General features: G+C 45.6%; 1 protein-coding gene across 7 annotated transcripts in view; it reads right to left on the reverse strand.

Moving 5' to 3' along the window:
• LOC125466727 (coiled-coil domain-containing protein 50-like) overlaps positions 1–13211 on the reverse strand; it is a 42727-nt gene extending 29516 nt beyond the window's left edge. For 2 of the 7 annotated variants that reach the window (XM_048561655.2, XM_048561657.2), the window contains exons 1-2: positions 12173–13147; positions 11120–11222 (exon numbers count right to left, since the gene is read on the reverse strand). In XM_048561655.2, coding sequence (XP_048417612.1) covers positions 11120–11222; positions 12173–12271 — 202 coding nt within the window. In that variant the 5' untranslated portion in view covers positions 12272–13147. The other 5 variants (XM_059655656.1, XM_059655654.1, XM_059655655.1 and 2 more) reach the window with 5 other exon arrangements.
• Between the last annotated feature and the right edge of the window lie 994 nt (positions 13212–14205).

Raw genomic sequence — 14205 nt, forward strand, 5'->3', positions numbered from 1 at the left:
GGACAAAGCTGGAGGATGTGCCTCGTCTAATCCGCCCGCTCCCTTAGCAACTGCCAAACAGGAGTCAGCTGCTGGGAGCGTGAGGTCAAAGGTCAAACCCTTGAGAAAACAACTTGTGTCATTCTGAAATGTGGGATTGCGCAGCACAGATCCCACCCCACCTACCCTGACAGGTCAAGGGAACAGCTGGAGAGGGGATTGTTCAAGTTGCCAAGGAGAAGTCAGAGTTAGTCCAACAATGGAATCCTGGCTCTGAGCACAGGAACAAGATGCATGTATATTTTCCAATACGCACAGCTGACCTTGTGGGACAGAAAGATCCCAACTTCACCCCACATTCTGCAGATTATAGTGTTCAGGTTTAAATGGGCAAGGGGGTGAGGAAGTCTCTTATCGCTCACCTTCCCAGCAGCACCCACAACAAAATTGCCAGATTCCTGGCTTTTAATCACTGTCTAATGCTAGGAAACATGTGGGGTCACTGGGTGTGGAACAGAAGACAACATGGGAGCAGAATTGGGCCATTCAGCCCATCAGATCATGTTTCTCAATCCCATTTTCCTAACATTTCCCTGCGACCCACGATCCCCTTACCAATCGAGAACCTATCTATCTCTGTCTCAAAGACACTCAAATACTTGGCCTCCACAGCCCTCTGTAGTAATAAATGCCACAGGGCTGTATGGCCACCACCTGACCAACGAGGAGTAGACTAGGAACAAGTAGAACCAGAGAAGCACTCAACTTAGGGAGCAACTTTGGGGGAAGTGAAAAAGGGTAACTGGAAGGAAAAGGAATCCCAATGGCTCAAAATTCCAGCCAAGCTTTGGGAGGCTCAACTGCTGGAGTGTGGGAGTAGATCAGCCAGGGAGAGAGCATCTGACAAAACCTCCAACATGTCGAATCGAAGCTGGGAGTGGGCACAGGGAGTGGAGGCAGGTGGAGATGGGGATGGGGATGCAGATGGGGATGGTGTGGTTGGGGAGAGAAGAGAGTTTGAGCCGGTGTGGGAGTGGTGTTGGGGATGGAAGGGAGATAAGACAGAGTAAGGGGTCAAGGAAATGAACCACAGAAAGGAGAAGGCACCCTGACGTGTTGAAAACCATTCTTCCCCAACATATTACAGGCAGTCACTCAAAATATATATCAGCAAACCACAACCTCAAACTATTCACTCCTGGAGCTGTGCAGTGCAATAATTGCTGCTTGTAAATACATAGTCTGCATCGACCACATCGGAAAAGACGGGTAAAAGAACAGAGGAAAATAAAGCCGCACAGATGGAGACGCTTCGGAGTTCTGATCTCTGCCAAGGGAAATGGTGTCAACAGAAAATATGAAATCAACTCAGTTTTCAGAAGTCTGATTGAAGACTCACTCCCATCAAGCCTCAAAACAGCTATTTATTAGAGGAGTGAACACTTGAATGAAGCATGCACATCATTTGCAATATTACGACACTACATCCACCTCTTGAGCTCGGAATAATCTCCCACACAAGCTGGAATCCATCAGCAAAGAGTTAAGTTGTAGTTCTACTTTTTGGGTTGTATATAGCGGTGGAGGAGCCACTGGAAAAAGGGTGAATAAATATATCATCAAGAAGAATGGGTGCTGCTTTGCAGGGTTGTAAGTGACCCATGGAATGTGAGCTAACAGATGTTTGTTACATGCTAAAGAAAATAAGATTTAGGCAGTTATCATCCATGTTCCCGCTGAGTATGTGGCTTCAACCTATTTATAACTGATCAGTAAATTAGCAACTGCAGCTAGGAAGGTGTAGTTACAGTGTGCAGTGGTTCTTCTAATCCAGAGAAGTACCAGGCGATGACTGTCTCCAATGAGAGAATCTGACCATCGCCCCTTGACAGTCAATGGCATCACTATCACTGAAGCCCCCACCATCAACATGCCAGGAGTTACTGACCAGGAACTGACATAGACTAGCCATACTGTGGCTACAAGAGCAGGTCAGAGGCTAGGAATCCTGCAGCAAATAACTTACCTCCTGACTCCCAAAGGCTGTATACCATCTGCATGGTACAACTCAGGACTGTGACAGAATGCAATCAGAAGTTGCACAACAAAGGAGCAGTGCTCCAAAAGCTTGTGTTTTCAAATAAACCTGTTATTCTATAACCTGGTGTCATGTGATTTCTGACTTTGTTCAGTCCAACACTGGCACTGGCACCTCCACATCACATGATAGAATGCTGCCAATGTGCTTGGATGAGTGCAGCTCTAACAACAGTGGCTCAATGGTTAGCACTGCTGCCTCACAACGCCAGGGATCTGGGTTCAGTTCCACCTCCGTCTGTCTGTGTGGAATTTGCACATTCTCCCCATGTCTGCGTGGAGTTTCCTCCCACAGTCCAAAGATGTGAAGGTTAGGTGAACTGGCCATGCTAAATTGCCCACTGTGTCCAGGGTTGTGTAGGTTAGGTGGATTAAAAATATAGCATGACAGGGATAGGGGAGATGGGTGCATCGGTGTTGGGAGGCATTTTGGAGAGTTGGTGTGGACGTGTTGGGCTGAATGGCCCGTTTCCACACTGTTGGCATTCTGTGAAAAAACACACAAGGAGCCTAACACCATCCAGGACAAAGTAGCTCACTTGATTGGCACCATATCCACAAATAATCATGCCCTCGAGCACCAAAGCTCAGCAGACACAGTGTGCACCAACTACAAGATGCACTGCAGAAATTCAGTGAGATTCCTTAGAGAGCATTGTCCTAATCCATGGCCACTACCATCTAGGACAACAAAGGCAGCAGATACATCTGAACATCAGCATCTGTGAGATCCCCTCCAAGCCACTCATTATTCTGATTTAGAAATATATCATCATTCCATCAGTGCCACTGGGTCAAAATCCTGGAACTGCCTCACTAACAACATTGTGGGTCTACTTACCGCACATGGATTCAGGTGGTGCAAGAGGCAGCACACCACACATCCACAAGGGCTATAAATGCTGGCCCAGCCAGTGACACCCACATTCCCTGAATGGGTAATAAATAAAATGCAGAGAACGCATTTCCAATTCCTACCATGACAAATGAGAAATCAAACTCCATTAAAAAAAATAAGAAAACCTAGAAATTAAAAATCTGGTATCACTATCAGATTGCTATAAAACTCAGCAGTTACAAATGCAATTGCCCTACGTGACTTCAATCCCATATCAATGTGGGTGACGTTCAACTGCCCTCAGAAATGACTTTACGAACCATCAAGTAGCATCAAACTTCTTCCAAACGTCAGCACCTGCTCCCCGGCCCCTTTCTCATGGGGGAGCAAAAACCTGCCCTGTAAGCAGCACACATCCCAAAAATGAACAAAATAGAGAGGCATGAAGTTTGAGACAGTCCCTTGGACAATTGAAGTGGAGCTCACTGTCCACATATTACGGTATTTAATCAGGGAATCCTCTCTGTTAGGAATCCATTAATCCAAATCCTCGACTGCTCATTTTATATTAAACTACACAGACTCAAATGGCCACGTGACCTGCCCTAACAACAGCACAGAGAAGGAATACCTAAGTGGAAGGAGATTGCACGCAAATACAAACATATTTAGGGAAACAATCAATGTGAAAGGATTTGTAATCAATCACAGGATTCAAACCCATTCTTGATCATTGAGCCAGAGAATCCCACTGTACCCATTCCCCTGTTGCAGCACTCTACCCACTGCCATTCATTCAGTTATTGCACTGATCACTCAGCAAGGAGAGGAGTCTTTGACTAGCTCAACTCTGGTCATTGTTCATTGTTTGCCAACTTACCTCTTATTACCGTCTCATGCAAGTACTTTCTTTCAAGGTTGAATTGCCCAATCTTGACGTCTGTTATAATACACAACAAAAGACAATCTGATGGTCTTCCTCCAAAATGCCACCAGAATGTCAACGCCTACGTCTTGGTGACCTGTACTCAGTACTTAATGTTCGAGACACCAAGGCACTATACAGTTCTAGACAATGTGAAGTAGTCAGCAATAGACTGAATCAAGTGCTAGACAATTCAATGATACAACAGAACAGGTTATTAATGTTCTTGCATAAATGAGGCCATTTTGGCCAAATGAGGCCAAATGCAATACCACATTCAATTTTGAGTGACCTTCAGCAAAAGGAAATGCACATAGTAGAGTTTAAGAAACAGTGACTTAGTTTATTGTAGTACTCTGTGTTAATGCATAAATGAGGCTGGTTTAACATTGTCAAACAACAGAGAGACTTCACATATGTAAAAAATGCACACCAGACATATGGAAAAAGATTTTGGGGATAATAATTGAAGGTAATGTCCAGTTAGGGTATGAAAAGAATTTTGGAAAAAATATTAGGTTACTAGTGGCTCAGAGATAGTCTTAACCCCATGGTGTTGTAATCCTTATCACTGAATCTCACTATGGGCTTGCCCCAGCCCATTAATAGCAATCTCTCATTCTACCATCCTGAAGAACTACACACACCTCCAACTGTGACTGCAAGTATCCCTGATTTCTCTTTGGCTACCCAGGCTCCCACTCTTCAGAATTTCCTTCTTAAATCATTCTACCTTCTCCCCCCACCCCACCCACCCCCTTCTTTCAGCTCCCCACTTTGAAGAAGCTCTTGACTGCTGGTCTCAAGTTCTGGTGGTTGGTGTCCAATTTTGATTGGCAATGATCAAGAAGTGCCCTTGGGATATTTTACAATTTCAAGGCATTATAGAAATGTGAGATGTTGTTGGCAGAGTTCAGTTCAATCTTCATGACTAAAACTATCCTTCAATGTGACTGTGAGCTGGGGAGAGCAGAGTGCTGGGCTAGGAATTGGAAGGTATGATAATAATATGGTGCACTGTAGGAGCTGAATCTTATCCTTTTTGACTGAGTGGCAGTTTCACTGAGCTATATAGAGGCCCAGTGGGTTTTCTCTCAGCATTTTACCAAAAACCCACCCTGCCCCCACCCCTTTACCTACCCCAAGGCACCCCACTTGTCCAATTCTAGGCCTATTCTACCGTGCACCGTACCCAGAAGAACTCACCACTGCCAGGGCATTGGCGAACAGATTGGCAGCCCTAGTTCTAACACCTCTGTTGAAGGCCCAGAGCGCACCAGAAGAAGCCTGGTCATTCCAGAGCTGTCCTTCAGGCTTCCTGGCATTATCCCCGGATGCAGCAGATAAGGAAGAAGTGGCAGCCTGCAATGCAAGAAAGATGGAGTTCCTGGTGGATGGGCTGGTGCAGAGGGGAGACTTTCTTCTGGGCTGGGGCAGTAGGTGAGGCCCTGACACCAGACCACCGCCAGCCTGGCCTGGCCGGAGAGTGCCAGCCAGATCAATGCAGTCGCAGTCACCTGAAGGATTGCACAGCAATGGAGGATGAAAGTCAATAAGCAACTCCACTCTGATAGCACACTCACTCTCTCTCCCTCTACTCCTGCACCGACCTTCCACCAAGCCCATAGCCTATCATTCTCACTTGTTTTCACCCAACCCAATCCACTAACCCTGCAGTCCCTCTGCACTGTCTCCTCACTCACTTGGGACGACTCCCCAACATGCACTAACACTAATAGCAGTATCACCCATTGCCTCTCTCCTATTCCACGATGAAAACAGCCTAGCACAGGGCAGGAGGAGTAAAGATGGGGTGTGTCTGCCCAACTGTTAGCTTCTCACCTATACCTAGACTCTGACTGGCCCTGAGCAGCTGACAGTGTCCAAGCTCCCAGACTGGCAGAGGCTGCCCCTGACTTATTGTGCCAGGGGTCAGAGACTGAAAACCACTTCCGTCAGTTTGACTGAGGCCTGCAAACAACCACAAGCAGCTTCCTGGCTTTGTGTCTGCACTAAATGGCACGGCAATACAGCTGGACTGAGAGTCTGCCTGAGGAGTTTGACTATGCAGGGATGCTGTGAACATCCAGGTAAGTTCAAACTGAGCAATGCAGCCTGGACCAGTCCATGAGCTAGATGTATTCAGACTCCAGCATCAGCAGTTCTTACCATCTCTGCATGAGCTGGGTGTGTCTGCCTGGACTGCACAGTGTGTTTGCTGCACCATTACAATGACATTTGCCATTGCACCCTAGGTTTAGCACTGAAGTGCAGAAACATACTGCAAGTGGGTCAGAGAAAAGCCATGAGGGCTCTTAGAGGCTCACCATCAGTCAGGTACCAACAGCCATGAACATTGGGGGTGTATGGTCAGTGCCCAAGGAACATGCCCAGAGATGCTAGTGCCTGGTATCCAACATGGAAGTCTCCTGGTGACCCACACTGACTTCCATGTCGAGAATTGTCGAGTTTACACGCTCTGGGTGGTATTACAGAAAGTTTGCTATGATCTGCCTGTACTGCTCGTTAAACAAAACTTTTCACTCTACTTAGGAACACTTGATTACAATAAATCAAATCAAATACATATTAACGAGGTGATATCTACAGTTAATAAGGTCTTCAACAAACCATAATCCCACCCAACTCACCGCCACCTAGTCAGAATGTCACCACAATGCTGTGGTATTTTGTTAAAAGATGCAGCAAGTTGTTCCTGAGTTTGAAAGTGGGGATAAGCCTCATCGGGCTTCTCTCAGGATTCTGCTACATTTTTCACCAGGGTCCACATCATTCTTGTGCCCTCAGGATTCCGCCCTGTGTGCACAAGGTTGAGCCAGCGTGAGGAAGTTTGACTTTGCCTCTAAAACTCTTTGGGATACCCTACAGAAGTAACAGGTGCTACAGAAATGCAAGTCTTTCATGTTTTCGGATCTTGGCTGGGAATACTCAATGCTGAAGCTAGCTGACTAAAAAAAAAAGTACAGCAGCCCATTAATCAGCATCAACCTCTCAATAGAGAGCACCTAATTCTTACAGATGCACATTGACAGATAGCTGATAGTGTCTGGGCTTTACATCAGAGTTGGGTGTTGTATTGACAATGCAAAAATTCTCTACAACTCCACCAACCTTCAAAAATCAAGACTCTTCTTGTGCCTTTGTTTAAAAAAGAAAAGAAAAACTTCAAAAACACATCTCAACTCAAAAAAAGATTGGAGTGCTTAGGAATTTTTCAGCTGCAAAAATAACAAGTTGGGAACAGACAGTCCCTTTGCACGCAGAAATAACCCCTCCTTTTCCACCCCCTTTGATACAGAGATGCCTGATCTTGGAGCAGAGAATGTCAGGCCGAGTGCAGCAACTCATTCAGATGCTAATGCCTCACAGATGGGGCTATAGGCAGAGCTGCAAACAATCTCTGCACAATGGGGGTTATGGAGACTCATGACTGCAGAGGGTTTAACTTTAGCGACAATTTATTCACAATTCCACGCAGAAAACCTGAACACATGAAGACGACCATGGGCATGTTGAGATGCCCCAGGTTATTACACATGTATTCACTCCAGTGTTGACTGTAGCAGCCAGAGAGGATTCAGTGGCTAACTTTAACATCCCCCAAACCACGGTGGCTCCCAGCTGTCAGGGTCCAGAATTAAAGCCTTGCACTCACATATTAATCAGCGGGTCTGATGGATGTGACAGCAGGGGAATGGGAGCTTTTTCGTGGTTCTAACAAGGACATTAAGCCAAACTTTCTCAAAATCACTGGTTCATCTCTAGCTGGAAAATCATGTTCTATTCTGGGCACCACACTTCAAAGGGATGTGAAGCACTTAGAGAGGATGCAGAGGAGATCAGTTAGAATGGCACTAGGCTCCAGGTAGGTGTGGACAGACTTCTGAAGCTGGGTTATCTTCCTCAGAACAGAGGAGGTTACAAGGATGTCAAGGGTCTTGCCAGTGACACCAGCAAATTGACAAGATGGATTCTAGGAGATGGACTGAATTTGAACAGGTGTAAAATCCTTATGTCGAACCTCAGTCACAAGGATAGCAAAGAAAGCAATTAAAAAAGCAAGGCAAAGCATCCTCGACAAATATTTTGAGAAAGGAGTGTTTCTGGAGCCTGAATCTGTAGGTGATGTGCAGCCGCTCCATTCAGTCTGCCTTTAGTGTGGTAGATACTGGAAAGCGAGAATGCAGCTGTCAATAAGTTTTGGGTACAAATATGTTGGTTTTGGATCACAAGTAAACAGGTGACAGTGGAGCCGTAGTCGAAAATCAGTGGCCAAACCACAACAAGAGAACTAAAGAGACCTTCAGTTAGGGTTAGGAATATTTTTAAAATGCTAACCAGTCTCAGGGCGTGGACAACACTTGCATTAACTGTCCATTCCCAGCTGTCCTGAGAAAATTTGATACAACCACATGCCTTAATAGATCACTTTGGAGGGCAGTGAACAGTCAAATTTGTGGATGTGGTGTGGGAATGGAGTCACATATAGGCCCAGACTTACAGAAGGTGGCAGGTATTATCCCCCAAAAAACATTTGTCAACATATTTGATTTATCTGACAGCTTCACTCCTTCCTGCTCATCTTTAGATTTCCGATATTCAGTTAGCTCAGTTGGCTGGATGGCTGGCTTGCTTTGTGGGGTGATGCCAACAGCATATGTTCAATTCCCACAATAGCTGAGGATACTGTGAAGGACTCTCCTTCCCAACCTCTCCCCTCACTGAGGCCTGGTGACCCTCAAGTTAAATCACCACTGGTTTTGTCTCTCTCCCTCCCTCTAACGAGAGAGGGGAGCCCTGTGGTGACTTACTTTTAAAGCCGAACTCAAATTTTCAAACTGCTATGTTATGATGTGAGCCCCTGTTTGATGGTTTACACGTTCAGTAACATGGCCGAGGCTGAAGCCCAAGTGCACTGATGCTGAAGAAGAGGAGAACTGAGCTATTTTGACCTATTCCTTTCGTATTGTTATAGTGAGAAATGGGATGGCTTTACCCTGCTGGAGCAAGGCACATGCAGGCTTCCCTACTCACCAAACACAGCCATATGGAGAGAGGAGGAACACCAAAGACTGGAGCGACCAGCAGTGGCAAGGGAAGAAGTCAGTGACCTGTATCAGCTCCCACTGAGCCCATGGGCAAATGGCCAACAAAATGAGATGCTTATACCCCCTTGAAGGGGAATTCCATTTGTGGCCCCCAACAACCTATGGATGGAAACAAATTCAACTGTATCTTTCATGTTGAAACTGCGTAAATGGGAAAGGGAAAATGTTATCAGGCCTATTGGGAAAGAGCAGCGATGAGGCCAGTTGGATCATTCTTTCAAAAAATTAGCTCAGGCCCAGTGGACTGTAATGGTCTGCTCCTTTACTGTACCATGCAATGATTCTAAACCATGCATAACATAAAGCAGCATCCAAAGGAGTTTCACAGGGGACAGTCTAGGCTATGGAAAGAATTACTGGTGCAAAAGGCAGCGATTTAGTTTATTCATGACAGATCTGTACCTTGACTGCAACAACCTCTTTTAGTTTCCCCTCTAGCCTTCACCAAACAAACACCCACTATTTTCAATTGACCCTCTCCAACGTCAACAGCATTTTTGAGGAGAGACAGCCAGATTTTCACTCACCTTTGCATGAAGTGTTTCTCAACGTAATTGGGAGTGGCCCAGCTCCAATTTTGAGGTCATGCCCCTCCTGCCCTCAACCACCAGGGGTGACGGTTTCCATTTACAATGTCAGTGTGATCAAAGGGGTTAGAAAAGCCTGTTTAATCAGATGGGTCTTGAAGGAGAGAAAACTTTGTGCTAGAAAAGAGGGGCTTTAAGGGCAAGCGAGGGGGTAAATCAGAACAGGCTTGGGATGAAGGGGGTACTGTGGTCAGAATGATTCTGGGGGATAAGGAGGGCAGAAGAGATGGAAAGAGGCAGGATAGCGGGGGTGTGGAGGGCAATGTTGAGGGCAGAAGCAGCTAAAGTGGCTGCATGCACCATCTTCAAAGAACGTGGGAAGGAATCACAAAGGATACCAGATTTCAAGGTCATGAGCACACACAAAATCAAAACTGCTTCCTCCATTTGCAAGTTGGAACAGTTGGCCCAAGGGATAAATTCAAATGGACTGTCAAGGTTTTGCATCGCCCTGACAGCTTTCCTGCTTCATTCGAAAAAGGAATTCTTGAATCAGCCTTTCCTTCCGATCCACTCAAGAGATGGTTGTTAAGGGATTGTGAGCAACTGTGGATTTTTGATATTTTATAAATAAAATAGCTGCTGTAGAAGAACATTTGTTGACTGTTTATTGATGTTTACATTCACTGCCTGCTCTTGAATAAACAGCTCAACTTGGAGAACAGAGCACAAAGGGCTGCTTTTGGAGCCAGTTCAGAATCTGTTTATTCTGGACCCTACTCTCTAACTGAAAACCAGTACATTAAATATTTTATTCGCACTGCAGACCATGTTTTTCCTTTGGAGGTTTCTGACGAAAGTAAAACATGCAAAAGCGACAGAGTGACTGCTCCAGATTTTCAGTAGGGCAGTTGATACAATTTAATCCAAATTTCACCGCTACCAAATCCAGACGCAATTACATTCAAACCCTCCCAGCACAGCTCCAGCATATCGTTTGATACAGTAAAGTTTCTCAATATCGCCGGTTTGTGTGACTGAAAAAAAGGGAACTAACAGGACAATAGCTCAAATTCAAGAGTGAAGCCTCTTTAACTATTTATTAGTTAAGTTACAGCCATCTCTTTGCAAGGTGCTAGGGAAAGTTGGCCACTTTCAGTTTTTGTCAACACTGTATCCTATACATAATTTGTTTGCACAGTAAATTCCGCATTTATCATCATGAGCTACAAATGCTACACTTCTGCATCCAACTTTCCAGAGGTTGTTTATATGTTTTCAACCCTCCCTGTCCTTAATATCCAAATTACCTTAATCCATCCAGGTCCTCCACTCTGGGATTCCTTTCCTAAACCTTATCTCCTGGAGGTTCATCCTTAAATCTTTTTGACCAAGTTTTAGGACACCTGCCTTAATTGTTCTGGTTAGGTGCCAGCTTTTGAGTAATTTACAATCTCATAAAGGACCTGAGACACTTTATTGCATTTAAAGGTGCTCCATAAATACAAGTTATTGATGCACTTGGCAATAAATCAAACTGAAAGAGCTAAAGCAATTATAGAATAACACAAGGCACATTTAGAATATATATTAAACTATGTAGAAAAGTTCAGCTCAGTCTCACCTTCTCGCACCCGAGGTAGATTGGATTTATCGATAGCGATTTCGGTCATTGCTAGTTTAGACTTGACCTTCAAATTTGGATTAGGATCATCCGAATAAATTAGCTGTTTAAAACAAACACACAAAAAATACTTTATATGATGGGCAAACTGTTTAACTTGCAGCTCACTAGAAAACTATAAATAATAAGCTTTACAAATAGACTGATAAAGCCAGAAAGCAGAAGGTGGTGCAGAGCGAGCCCAACGTTGAAGAGTTGTAAAGAAGCAGAATTAAATCGCATCTGGCCAATTGAAATGATGATTGCCCTTTTAAAAGGGCAGACTGTAGGAAACGGGGGGAAAATGGGCGGTGTACCACAAAGCTGAGGTGTGGAAAAAAATGTTCAGGAAAGAGGCTTCGTAAACAAATCTTCACTTTGAGGCAGTAATAGACGTCTAGGACAGTGTGTGGAGTTTGCTGCAGCTCAAATTCTCAAAGTAGGAATAGCGACTGGGATGGGGTGTTGGGAAGAATTGAGAATGTCATACCCCAGCAAGGATCCGGGTGAAACGGAGGCACGATGCCCCTCACCCAGTCCTCAGCGGAGAGAGTACTTTCAGAGCCTGAACCATGATGTCTGACAGAATACCCACACAGGATGGTGAGGAAAGGGTCACCTTACGGTCTATTGCATCGTCCTGAGGACACGGTGCAGGGTACAGCCCCAGGTTCAAGCAGCACCCACATTTCCCATTCCCTTCCTCTGTAATATCAACAATAAATGTAAATTCAGCTCGTGACAACACTCCACCTCCCCCCCCCCCAAAAAAAAATCAGACCCCGAAATACCAGCCGCACCCCCCAGCGCGGCGGGGCTCGGATCGAGTGCGGCTTTTGCTCCGTCTTTCACGGTAACAGCGGCGGCCCGGAGACCAGCCTCTGCCCAGCCCCCAGCATTCTCCCTCTCTCGGACTGATTCTGACGGTTTCGGGACCTAAACTTGCCTCTGCCACCAGTCTGGGCTCTCAGTGACTCCCTCTCTCTGCCTCTCCGAATTCATCCCTTTACTTACTCCGCTCCCTTCTTTACTCCCCCTCTCCCTCATTCCGTGCAACATCTTTACATCTCTCTCGCGGTCTCGTTTCACTCGACTCGGTTTCTCCCTCGCCATGTTTTTATCACATCCTCATTTTCCTCCCTCAATCTACTTTAGTTTTTCTCTTTCCCCACTCCCTCTCCGTTTCTGTCTCTTAGTATTTCTCTCTCGCTTGGTTCCTGAGTTTCTCTAACTCCCGTGATTTGCTCGCTTTCTCTTTCCCCTGGGTTTTCCTCTGTTTGTTCCTCTCCCTGTCTCTCTCTTTCCCTGTTGTCTCTCTCTTCGTGCCTCACCCTCCCTGTTCTGTCTGTATCTCTCTCTTCGTTCCTCACCCTCCCTGTTCTGTCTGTGTCTCTCTCTTCGTTCCTCACCCTCCCTGTTCTGTCTGTGTCTCTCTCCGTTCCTCACCCTCCCTGTTCTGTTTCTGTCTCTCTCTTCGTTCCTCACCCTCCCTGTTCTGTCTGTGTCTCTCTCTTCGTTCCTCACCCTCCCTGTTCTGTCTGTGTCTCTCTCTTCGTTCCTCACCCTCCCTGTTCTGTTTATGTCTCTCTCTTCGTTCCTCACCCTCCCTGTTCTGTTTGTGTGTCTCTCTCTTCGTTCCTCACCCTCCCTGTTCTGTTTGTGTGTCTCTCTCTTCGTTCCTCACCCTCCCTGTTCTGTTTATGTCTCTCCCTTCGTTCCTCACCCTCCCTGTTCTGTTTGTGTGTCTCTCTTCGTTCCTCACCCTCCCTGTTCTGTTTATGTCTCTCTCTTCATTCCTCACCCTCCCTGTTCTGTCTGTGTCTCTCTCTTCGTTCCTCACCCTCCCTGTTCTGTTTATGTCTCTCTCTTCATTCCTCACCCTCCCTGTTCTGTCTGTGTCTCTCTCTTCGTTCCTCACCCTCCCTGTTCTGTCTGTGTCTCTCTCTTCGTTCCTCACCCTCCCTGTTCTGTTTATGTCTCTCTCTTCGTTCCTCACCCCGCCTGTAGCTTTCTCTCTGTTTCTGTTGATGCTCCACCTCTGATTCCAGCAGCTGTTGTCTTTGGAACTACGGAGCGCAGCCACTGCCAAACCACAGTCAAAATCCCGTCCACACAGCTGCACATGGTGATGGGAGGGAGCAAGCTCAGAGTGTGAACACAAGCCTGACTGTCGGCTTCACAAACAGCTACACATCCGAGACCTGGCCTTGCCAATCTGCTAAATAGACATAAAGACTTTTTTTAAACGTGCCCAATGTTCAACAACAGTCCCGACTTTAAAATTAATGTAGTACCATTCGTGTACTAACTTTGGCTACAGAAGATGAGAACGACCTACGTAAGGTGACCTTAGAGTAGGTAATGCTTCAGAGAGAAGCTGAAAAGGAGATGTTTCATGGGAGATTCCCAGTGTGAGATGGAAAGGAGGCCAGAATTGGAGGATTGCAGATCATTGGGGACTGTAGAGCTTGAAGAGGTTACACTTAAAGGGACAAGACCGGTTTAAAACTTGAAAATAAAGATGAGAATTTTGCATTTGATCCAGTGTAGGACAGCAAGCACAGTTGTGATGCATGAATGAGACTTGATGTGAATTAGAAATGAGGCATGCAGTGGAAATGGGCTCAAGTTTACAGAATGTAGAAGGTGCAAGAGAAATTCTTACAATATATGAATTCTCTCACCCCGGCAGTAAGCTTGGTAGTAGCCATTACAATTTTGAAAAGAGATCCTATCAATTTAAATTATACAGCTCCTGTGAAATAAAAGGAGGGTGTTGGGACGTGAAATACAAGTTGCTTGGGCACCACTGTGCAACTTTGATGGCCAACAATGAAAATTAAATTGACATTCTCTTTAAACTCAATTTCTTCAATGAGCCAACAGGTTTAGGAACCGTCCTTTCACAACCTTAAGGCCCACAAAAAAGACACATGGCTGTAAGAAAAGTGAAACCCATTCCCCAAAATCGCATGACATTGAAAGATGAATGAACCTGTGTTGAGAGGTGCTGAATCCTTTTAATATTCAGCTGTGTTCAGAAAGAG

Source organism: Stegostoma tigrinum, chromosome 28, assembly GCF_030684315.1.
Source record: "Stegostoma tigrinum isolate sSteTig4 chromosome 28, sSteTig4.hap1, whole genome shotgun sequence".
NCBI lineage: Eukaryota > Metazoa > Chordata > Chondrichthyes > Orectolobiformes > Stegostomatidae > Stegostoma > Stegostoma tigrinum.